We start from the raw sequence: 12,063 nt of genomic DNA on the forward strand, positions 1-12,063 counted from the left end.
CACCACAATTGCTCCCTCCAAACTCACACTCCAACTCTCGAGTGGCCTCTAAGGTTGGTGCAAAAGTTCCTGGGGTTGCACTTGCAAAGGCTTGTGGGATTGCTAGGTGCTGTTTTTGTGCCTTTGTTCTGTCCTTTCTGGGCTCTTTTTGCCATTTTAAAAGTCATTTCTGGGTTTGGCACAATGTGCATGTGTGCAGTTGTGCCTCAATTGGATGCGTGTAAATGGGGAGTTGTCTGTACTACAAAACACCAGAAGGCTGATGGCCTTGGCTTTGAAACAGAATTCACAAGAACCCATGAAAGCAATGGGTCAGCCATTTCAAGAAAAGCACAGCAAGAAAAGATGGCTGCCCTTATGTACCTCTTATATCATACAATGTATTCTACTACCTACACTGGCATTGTATAAAAAGGTTTGCTTTCTAGTACCATAGCAGCAAGGAATGCATTGGAATCTGGATTTCAAAGAAGGACTCCTTTTTAAACACAACATTTCTCAGGGAGTACTCATCAGGTGTGTTCAGTTTAGAACAAAGACCAAGCAATTACAGAATATGTCCATACACAGACATGGAAGACATTTTAAAGAAAGAGATGTTTTATTTCCAAAACAGTAATTTCTTCCTTCCTGCCTGCCACATTACAAATGTGTGCGAATTTCAAATCTTCCTAAATGTCTATAAGGCAATTTACGTCCATGATTACGGTTTCACTCAAAGCTTAGATGAGACCATAACCCTAATAAAAGTAGAGTTTTTCACCCTTAGCAGTTTCTTTTGATAAGCTTATCTTTTTTGTTCAGGTCTGGTCTCAGTACAATAATGTAGCATTTGGGGAAAAAGATACAACCCAACAGGCCAACACTGGAGGCTAAGATGGAGAAGATCTCCACAGCTACCATGTATTTCCCCTTTGTGCTCAAGTAGGTTGGAACAAAGGATAACCAAACACTGCAAAACACCAGCAAGCTGAAAGTGATGGACTTCGCTTCATTGAAACTGTCAGGCAACTTCCTAGCCTGGAAAGCCACAGTGAAGCTCACAAAAGCCAGGAAGCTCATATAACCCAGGACACAATAAAACATAGTCACAGACCCCTCATTACATTCCAGTACAATTTCTTCAGCCACTGACTTCATGTCAACATCAGGGAAAGGGGGAGACATAGCCAACCATACAATACAAATGCCTGCTTGTACAATGGAACAGAAAAGAACAATGGAGTTGGCCACTCTTTTCCCTACCCATCTTCTCATGCTGTTTCCTGGCCTGGTGGCCATGAAAGCCAGAACCACTGTGATGGTTTTTGCTAACACAGAAGACACAGCTGCTGAGAAGACCATGCCAAAGGCCACCTGACGAAGGAGACACATCACCTTCTCAGGTCGACCAATGAACAGAAATGCAGAAAGGAAGCAAAGCATCAGGGAGATAAGGAGAGTGTAGGTGAGGTTTCGGTTGTTGGCTTTGACAATGGGGGTGTTGTGGTGCCTAATAAAGGTTGCCAGCACTAGAGCTGTGATTGAGGAAAATAAAAGCACACAAATGACTAAGCTTATCCCCAAAGGCTCCCCATAAGACAGGAAGGTTACTTCTTTGGGAATGCAATGAGTTTGTTCTTTATCTGAATAATGATCTTCTTGACAGGCAATACAGGAACCTGCATCTGTGGAAATAAGAATATTTTAAAAGCTGGTTTACAACTGCATATATGTCTTCTACATCTCCTATTACAAACCACATGGAGATAATGGTGTGAGTCTCCTGTTAGAAACAGAATACAGCTCTCAGTGTTAATGCCAATCTCTAAAGGCAAGTAGATTGTGGTAACCCATATCTTGGAATCAATGCCACTCCCAGGATGGATTTTATAGGTAACAGAGTTGGAGGTGAAAAGAGAGCTGGACTCAGAAGCCCACCTACTACAAATCAAGGTCTGCTTCAGCCACAGATACCTGTGTACAGCTTGTCACGCATATAGTGTGCACAGGAAGGGGCATATCTGAGAGGTGGAGTACAACATCCAGGCGATGTCATCTTCAGGCATGGCAGTGAATTATTCCTTTTTGAAATGTGTATTTATTTATTTATTAAATTTGTATACTGCCCTTCATCTCAAGATCACAGGGAAGTTCACAACATTAAAATACTGAATGAAAACACATAATAAAGCAAAAAGCAAAACAAACCAATAATCCCTCACCCAACACATTTAATGCTACCGGGTGGAAAAGTGTTGTGACAACAGACCCCTAATGACAGTTATTGCAAACTACTTTGACAAAGAAGAAATTTGAAGAATTATTATTTTACACTTAACTGGATATCGTGTGTGTGTGTGTGTGTGTGTGAGAGAGAGAGAGAGAGAGAGAGAGAGAGAGAGATGTATGTATGTATGTATGTATGTATGTATGTATGTATGTATAACCACTGCAAAACTCCAGTCATTCATTTGAACTTGGGAATTAGTAACCAGCAAACTCCTGAGTGAACAAGAAGATATTAAGCAACTATACACCACTAGTAGTGCTTGATTACCTATCTGAGGTGAAACCTTCCCCTTTGGACATGGAACACAATCATAGCAACAAAAAGGCATCCCTTCCTTCTTTTTCTTCTGATGACCAGGATGACATTTATCATTACAGAGAGAAAGGGGCATTACCTGTCAAAGAGATATAAAGCAGTAGTGCTTGAAAAAAATGCGTTTTAAGATTGATCCAATGTGTAGTTGCCAGAGCATGACAAGATCACTCTCATATCAACTGCTTTGAATTCAAAAGCATTTTATATTTTCACTCCTCTCATTCCTATTCCCCCTCCAACATATATTCCATGTGGCTCAATTGCCTTGGATATATGTGTATTCTCTGCCCTTTGTTTGTTTGTTTGTTTTGTTTTTATCTGTTTTCCTTTTTTATATTAAATTGTAATACTGAGAAGCTTAATAAAAATTATTACAAAAAGTGGTATTGATATATACGGTAGATAGATTCAAATATGTACACATATAGCCACATATAGTATATCTGTTGTTGGCATACGTCTGTCTCGAGAGACAATGGAATGCACCTCCAGGAGTAAAGTAAAACTGCTGCATTAGCAGTGACCTTCCTGGGGTGGAACTGAGTTATTTTCTCAGAATGTAGAAAAAGAACGATTTTTTAAAAAAGGAAAAACTTCCACCCACTCCAATGTGACTCATCAAGCATAATTTAAACATTTTGGGGGGAAGTCTCATTACAGACATACCTGTAGAGACACTTAGAATCATAGAGTCATAGAGTTGGAAGAGACCACAAGGGCCATCCAGTCCAACCTCCTGCCAAGCAGGAAACACCATCAAAGCATTCTTGACATATGCCTGTCAAGCCTCTGCTTAAAGACCTCCAAAGAAGGAGACTCCACCACACTGCTTGGTAGCAAATTCCACTGCCGAACAGCTCTTACTGTCAGAAAGTTCTTCCTGATGTTTAGGTGGAATCTTCTTTCTTGTAGTTTGAATCCATTGCTCCGTGTCTACTTCTCTGGAGCAGCAGAAAACAACCTTTCACCCTCTTCTATATGACATCCTTTTATATATTTGAACATGGCTATCTTCTCCAGGCTAAACATACCCAGCTCCCTAAGCCATTCCTCATAAGGCATTGTTTCCAGACCTTTGACCATTTTGGTTGCCCTCCTCTAGACACGTTCCAGCTTGTCAGTATCCTTCTTGAACTGTGGTGCCCAGAACTGGACACAGTACTCCAGGTGAGGTCTGACCAGAGCAGAATACAGTGGTACTATTACTTCCCTTGATCTAGATGCTATACTCCTATTGATGCAGCCCAGAATTGCATTGGCTTTTTTAGCTGCTGCATCACACTTCTGTGGCCTCTCTCCAAAGGTTCACCTTCTTGAGAAGCCAAAAACTAAATAATGTAGTTTCTGGATTGGGATAGCCTGCGCATTGCCAGCGATCAGGATGGATTACTGCAATACACTCAATTGGAGCTGCCTTTGAGATTGGTTCAGAAGTGGCAGCTGGTGCAAAATATGGCGGTTCAAGTGCTCACTGGGGCACAGAATCTGTAGCAAATAGCTACTGAAAGAATTGCACTAGCCACCACTTTGCTTCAAGGCTAAGTTCAAGGTGCTGGTTTTGGCATATAAAATCCTAACTAGCCTGGGACCATGGCACCTGAAAGATCACTCTTGATCCATTAAAAAGCAGTGTGCCGTTAAAAAGCATTCTGACAAGACATCTATCAGAATGCACAGTATTGTGTCAGGGTTGTGGCAGTCACACTCACCCTTTGGAATGGTCTCCCCTTGAATATTAGACAGGTACCATCTCCACTGTCTTTTCTATGGTTACTGAAGATCTACCTATAGTGACAAGCATTTTAAGCCTTGAGATCTTTTCCCAGTCTGCATCCAGATTGGAACAGTTTTTTTTTCAAATGTTTTGAATATGTTGCATTGTTTTATCATTTGTTGTTTGGTGCCCTGCCTCCTTTTGGAAGAAGGTCATGATACAAATTTAATTCAAAGAGACAAATAAAGAAGTAGTAACATCCTACCTGATTAAAGCTTCTTGGCCATGTAATGGCCACTACATCAATACTGAAATCTTTGCCTTCCAGAGCCCAAGGATTCATCCTTCCAACTTTCACTCTAACGAATGAGTTATTTGGGAAGGTAATTACATTTGTAATATCAAACCCCATTGTAAATTCTCCATTCTCATTCAAAACCATTGTTTCTCCAATACCATTCTTCAATGTGATATTCCTCAGGACTGGATGGAGCTAGGAGAAATGACAAAAAAGAGGAACAATTCCATAATGGCAATTTTAAAAGAGTAGCATGGCAATGTTTTACTCAGACTGTGGGTGTCAGGAACATCACTTAGGTATAAAAATATATCATGCATTCATTTTATTCATTGTAGGTCAACAGAATCTTTCAATGTCCATTACCTGCCATGCCGGCACATTGTTATATTCCAGATTCTTTCTGGCTGCCAGCACTTTGGATTTGGATCTGGATGAGTACATGGCATGTACAGAATTTGCCAGAGCATAAACAGCACTGTAGATACTGTAGCTATGACCAGTCATGCTCATTTCAAAGAAAGGCCCAGGGAGGCTCTCCAGACTCTCTTCCCCAGTGCAGATTTCTGCATCAACCTCATTAGAATCATAATTTGAAAATGAACAGCCAAATACTTGCTCCCAGAATAGTTGGATGAAACCATCCCCCTTGACTAAATGAGGCCTTAAGTTTCGAAGAAACATTTGGAAACCCAATACCTCCTCTGAGTGAGTTGTGAAGCTTAAGGCACCATGGAAAGCTTCTATACTCCAGTCCTTATGAATGGGCACTGCAGCAATATCCAATTGTGATGCCATAATCCACACTTTACCAAATGCTTTCTCAGAGTCAGTTTCACCTTCATGCAGCAAACCCCTCAGACTTAACATGGTCCTGGTTTCTCCATAGACAACAATAGCATTTGCATTACTCTCCATAACATTTTGAAATGTTTTGTTCCACCTTTCTTGCAAATGAAACAAGTCATCAAAAAAGAATATTATGGCAATTTTCTCTATGAAGGCAGGGCAGATGTCATTTTTAGAAAGCACTGGTAGGAAGTTCTGCAGAAATAATTCTCCAATTTCATCATCCATGACCATTAGACCGACCCAAGTCCATCTAAAATGCAGGAGTAGCTGGACAATCCCTCTGTACTGATGGATATCATTTGGAACCATTTGGTAAAAAGAAAGAGAATGGATTTGACCCCTCAGCATGGGGACAAAATCACCATAGCTGAACTAAAAGGGCAAGCAGAGAGACATATCCCTAATTAATGTCCCTAATTATTTTATGGATTTTTGTTTGTTTTATTTTTATTCATAGTGAAGCTTCTAGTGAAATTTAATACCCTCTGTTTCCTGGATAGAGTTGAGCAATAATTTATGCATTAATAAACTTTAGACTTCACTATTGTACAGTTCTTAATATAGACCTACTGCTGAAGACAACCTAGAAGTAGTCAATAATGCTTTTGTGCTTCTAGTGTTTGTGGGGAGACATTACCGGTAACTGTCAGGGATGAGCCAGCTCCTAGTGAAACTTTACAGCCTGCTGCAGAACAGACAGAGTTAGATCTGCAGCAGGCTGAACAGTGGCCAGTGCAACTGCCATTGGAATGCCGGTTGCCAACGGAACGACTGAGAGCAGGCTGGAACACAGCCAAAGCTCTCTGGAAGATCAATTAGGTGCAAACAGAGACAGAGAGAGTCTCCCAGAAAAGAAAGAGGTTGGAGATGAGCCAATTTCTCAGAGGAATCGGTGAATGGGAGGGCTGTTAGACAGGAAGCAAAACAAGAGACTTGAGGTTCGTAAGTTCAATATCTTCTGTCAACATCAGAAGGAGTCTTCAAAAGGGTCATCTTGAGTAATGATGCCGGAGGCTTTGTTCGAGCCGTCCGAAGTTATCTGTTGTTGTTTTTTGCAATAAATCCTCCTTTTAATTATCTACGCTTACTGTGTTATCAAGCTGGAAACTTGGACTCCTGACATTAACATATGTGTATAATTTGTTCCCAACTGCATTGGCTGCCTGTATGCCTTCAGATTGAATTAATGGTACTTTTAATGACCTTAACAACCTGGGCTCCATTTATCTCAGAGTTGCCACACATTGGACCATATCAGCTTCACTCACCATATTGCTCTGGGAATAGAATTATGGGCCTCCACATCAATTTCCACAAAACTGTATAACCATTTCCTCTTTTAGCAACATAATTCTGCATGTCTTGTGGGCCTTGTACCATGGTGTGAAAGAGTTAAATTGTGCATCATTTCCCTAGTTTTAGGACTAGCTAGTAAATTGATTTGAATTTGTCTTAATTAGATTTAATGCATTCTCCCATTCCAAATATGGATAAAGGGAATAAATGTCCATCATCCTGTGATATAGTCCTTATCCCGCTGAACTGTGCTCACTATTTGTGTTAATATATGCTCATATAAAAAACCACACACCAGGAAGGCAAAGAAAAGAGAATTGTGACATTACTCTGTAACTCCATAGACACATTTTACCTGTGGTAGCTTGTAGATGTTCAAAATGGAAGCCAAATGGCGGGAGGTTTCAGAGCCCAGCCCCCCAATGACTGCTATGAGTTTGTTCTGAAGGTCACACTTATAATTGGGGATGAAGCTATGCTGTGTGGAAAAAAAATCCATTGCAATCTGATATAATCTCCTTGGATTAAAGTAGCTCTCAGAGATGTGGAATCCCAAGGAGACATTGGGCAAGATGTGGGGCTGTTCATTTATCTCATTTATAGCAAATGCCAAGGCCAGGACATTCTGGTAATTCTTTGTTACGAAACTGCAACAAAAGTTAGAAAATATTTCACAGGGATATCCAACAAATGATTAAAATCTTTATTAGCTTTCCTGCACTTTCAACATCTCAATCAGTGCATAGAACTCTGCAAATCATTACTCTTGCAAGCTTGACAGCTTCTGGTTTGGGTTTTTTAGTGAATAATATTGTTTTTTGTTAATTAACTGATGACTGTTATAAATAACTTCTTTAGATTTTATATTAGTTTGTAAATCACTTAGTGCCTTTCTTTTTTTATGAGGTAAAACAAATTATAAAGTTATTAGAAACAAGAATGAGTGCTGAGAGGTGTACAGACTTTCACAATCGCACAGACTGCTGATAAGTGACAAGTGACTGTTGAGAATTGCTATGAATTCCAACATTCTCTTTAAGAGGTTCTATCGCAAACCAAACTGTACAGTCCTCCTTGAAGATACCACTTTGCCATCCTTAATCAAATTCATATTATTAAGCACAGTAGTGCTTGGTTACTATTCCACTTTAAGAACGAACTTTTTTTATTAAAAAAAATACACTGAAGTATATGAATGTTTCCATATGTCTCTTCATGCTCAGTGGATTTTTTTTAACTGCTTGGTGATCCCTTTTTATACTTTTATGTGCACCTGGGGAGATGTTTAGGATGATTAATTATTGTTATATGCTTTTAAATATTTCTGTATTTACCATGTGAGTCACCTTGCAACCTTAGATTATAAAGTGATGCAGAATTAACAACAACAAGAACAATAATAGCTGATAGGAAGGAAGTATGAACTGACAAAATCACCAGAGGTCATGCTGATTTTTGAAGACAAGTGTGTATTAAGGAACCTTTAAATGAGGGTGAAAGAGGAGAGCGCAAAATATGGTCTGAAGCTCAACATCAAAAAAACTAAGATCATGGCCACTGGTCCCATCACCTCCTGTCAAATAGAAGGGGAAGAAATGGAGGCAGTGAGAGATTTTACTTTCTTGGGTTCCATGATCACTGCAGATGGTGACAGCAGTCACGAAATTAAAAGACACCTGGTTCTTGGGAGAAAAGCAATGACAAACCTAGACAGCATCTTAAAAAGCAGAAACGTCACCTTGCCGACAAAGGTCCGTATAGTTAAAGCTATGGTTTTCCCAGTAGTGATGTATGGAAGTGAGAGCTGGACCATAAAGAAGGCTGATCGCCGAAGAATTGATGCTTTTGAATTATGGTGCTGGAGGAGACTCTTGAGAGTCCCATGGACTGCAAGAATATCAAACCTATCCATTCTGAAGGAAATCAGCCCTGAGTGCTCACAGGAAGGACAGATCCTGAAGCTGAGGCTCCAATACTTTGGCCACCTCATGAGAAGAGAAGACTCCCTGGAAAAGACTCTGATGTTGAGAAAGATGGAGGGCACAAGGAGGAGGGGACAACAGAGGACGAGATGGTTGGACAGTGTTCTCAAAGTTACCAACATGAGTCTGACCAAATTGCGGGAGGCAGTGGAAGACAGGAGTGCCTGGCGTGCTATGGTCCATGGGGTCATGGAGAGTCAGACACGACTAAACAACTAAACAACAACAACAACAACAACTTTGGATCTCAACCAAAGATCATCATTCGACATCAATGTTCTTTCCAAACTGGAAATCTCTCTACCTTGTTAAACGACTAAACAACAACATGTATTAAGGAGGGGCAGAGAAGGATTTTCAGAATTTCATTCTAAAGGGTGTATATAATGGAAACCTGCCTCCTGAAAGTATGGTACCAAGGTGAGTGAAAGTGTATTGTTCCAGTGAACAAAAATCACAGAGGGCATCTGCGTACAATGCAAAAACCGGCTTGAAATCTTGAAATATTTATATCCTTTGATTATTATGTGATGCATCAAACTAAAATGGTAAAGGGTTTCACACTGGAGTCTTTCCTTATAAATAAAATGCACCAGAGATGGAAACTAAACAACAGAAATACAACCATAAACCAAGGGCATATTGGTATAGTGTACAAGATGATGACACAATAATTTAGGAATATTGAAAAGAAAAATGGTGATCATACTAGAAACAAAGTTTTTTGGAGGAAAGGAAACAGAAAAGATCAGATAGAAAAGGGAGCCAAAGAGAATTAATGAAGTCATGAAGAAATGTTTGTGTGATGTGCACACTGGGTTATACTAACATTTGATAAAAGGAAGGGATATACCAAGGACTACTATAGAATAATGATCATTTGTTTAATCAACTAAGCCTGTGTTTACATACATACCTGGAAATAAGCCTGACAGAATTTAGTGAGATATACAGCCAAGTAATTATGCATAGGATTAAAGTGAGATCTTTAAACAGTTAATAATATATGCAACTGAAACAGAATAGATTCTTACTAGGGAATTTCAAAGTTAGGAGAAGGATAGTCAGTGAAGGAATATTGATCCAAATATATCATCATCTGAGAAGAAATCCCACCAATAATGAGTTCACCTGTCTTATAATATTTATGATCAGTAGAGATGGGGTCACGGAGGACACAAGAAGCAGTCTGCTCCTGGAACCCAGTGTGGAGTACCTGCAACAACAAGAGTAGTACTTCAAAGAACACCATCCTAATTACTGTAATTCCTCTCTAGATGTAGATCACAGATTTACACCTATAGCCATAGCAATATTTTTTTTATAGCAATCTGTCTCTGAATACCAATGACCCATGTGTTGCAAGATTTAAAGCTAACCCCCTGTTACTGGAGTCATGGAACACTCTCTCAGTTCTCAAGGACAAAAAATGAAATACTGCATATATAAAGTTCTTATGATATATGATTGTGTGTTGTTATGATGCAGCTTTTTGGAATCCTTACAAGGACTTGGTCAGAAAGCAAATTACAAAGCATATTATTCTTGGAACCCACAGAGCCTTGATGATAAAGTATATAATTGAGTGGTACAAGATCTGTAATTAGTATCCTCCAGAGGAACTGGAACTTTAATGGCATCAAAACTAAAAGAGTTACTACTGAGAGAAACATGTTGACTGAAGTAGTAAAAATTGTAATGTGTTCCAAAGTTTCTTGGAATGACAGTTGAAGAACAACATCCTTGTCATTACACTATGAAGTTGTAGAGAAATGGCATGCTTAGAAGGGTAATAGTTAATCTACATTTGAATGCTTCCTTGATCATTCATTTTCTTATCTACGCTGTATCTAATGTGACACTGTGCATGAAAACACAACCATGTTGTGTGGAAAGGGAAGTACAGTGGTACCTCGGTTTAAGTATACAATTGGTTAAGTCTGTACTTAACCTGAAGCATACTTTCCCATTGAAAGTAATGGAAAGTGGATTAATCCATTCCAGACAGGTCCGTGGAGTACTCAACCTGAAGCGTACTTAACCCGAGGTATGACTGTAATTGGTTCCAGAAGTCCGTACTTAACCTGAAGCATACTTAACCTGAAGTGAACTTTCCCATTGAAAGTAATGGAAAGTCGATTAATCCGTTCCAGACGGTCCGTGGCGTACTTAAACTGAAGCGTACTTAACCTGAAGCGAACTTTCCCATTGAAAGTAAGGGAAAGTGGATTAATCTGTTCCAGACGGGTCTGCAGCGTACTTAAACTGAAGCGTACTTAACCTGAAGCGAACTTTCCCATTGAAAGTAATGGAAAGTGGATTAATCCATTCCAGACGGGTCCACGGAGTGCTCAACCTGAAGCGTACTTAACCCGAGGTATGAGTGTAATTGGTTCCGGAAGTCCGTACTTAACCTGAAGCGTACTTAACCTGAAGCGAACTTTCCCATTGAAAGTAATGGAAAGTGGATTAATCCGTTCCAGACTGGTCCGCGGAGTACTTAAACTGAAAGTACTCACACCGAAGTGAACTTAAACCGAGGTATGACTGTATCCAACTTCCTTTTGATGAGATGAGAGCGATCTCTGACCTTGTAGCCACTAGAATTAATGCTTTCATGATCACAGGATAGCTGATTGCTCTGATTGTATGGCTCAGTTTTAGTTATTTGCCAATGCTCGTGATTGTTTGAAGAGTGGAAGGAATAAGCATGCAGTTTGGGGCATGTGGTTCTTACCTGTCCATCCTTGAAGCTTCCTGACTGTGGTAGTGGGAGAGAGGGTCATTTCCTCCTTTCCTGAACATCACAGTCCTGACCCTAATTTCCCATTCCATGCCTGCTATTTAAAGCTCAAATACAGGGGTGATGCTAGCAGAATGTCAGGAGGAAAATCAGGACCCTACAAAGTGTATTAGCCTGCAGAGGAGGCTTGTAGTTCTGAGAGTGGAGAGCTGGATCCAGGAGAGGGACTCAGTGAGCTGGCAGAGGAGTGGTCTGCCTCTATGACATTGGACACCCCCAAGAAGATACCTCTTGCTGTGAAGCCTCCCCAGTGCCTTCTCCTATCAGTGAGCAGTTTTCTGAGGAGTAACTGAGAATATTGTTACAAAAGTCATGTGCCTTAACCTTTCACTGCTGAGCAGTAGCAAGAACCTATGAGTTCCCAGGCATTCACACGTATTCTGTAGTCCTTTGGAGAACTGAGACATGGTGAGACTGTTGTGGCTTTAAGAAATATGATTTATTCACATATTTACACCTTCAGTCTGCATGGAGTCCAGATCTTACACCATGGTCATCTCAAGAGGGGTTTGTTCCCCACAGCAGTACAGC

At 40.1% G+C, this 12,063-nt stretch overlaps 1 protein-coding gene across 1 annotated transcript; it reads right to left on the reverse strand.

Annotated features, from left to right (window-relative positions):
- Nucleotides 1-765: 765 nt before the first annotated feature.
- On the reverse strand, nt 766-5,682 carry LOC118095424 (vomeronasal type-2 receptor 26-like). Its single transcript, XM_035136674.1, has 4 exons — nt 4,966-5,682; nt 4,567-4,794; nt 2,540-2,666; nt 766-1,667 (listed from the first exon to the last, which is right to left on the reverse strand). Exons 1-4 carry the CDS (start codon nt 5,680-5,682, stop codon nt 766-768), a joined length of 1,974 nt encoding a protein of 657 aa, XP_034992565.1.
- Nucleotides 5,683-12,063: the final 6,381 nt, after the last annotated feature.

The sequence above is a fragment of the Zootoca vivipara genome, chromosome 13 (genome assembly GCF_963506605.1).
Source record: "Zootoca vivipara chromosome 13, rZooViv1.1, whole genome shotgun sequence".
Taxonomy (NCBI): Eukaryota; Metazoa; Chordata; class Lepidosauria; order Squamata; family Lacertidae; genus Zootoca; species Zootoca vivipara.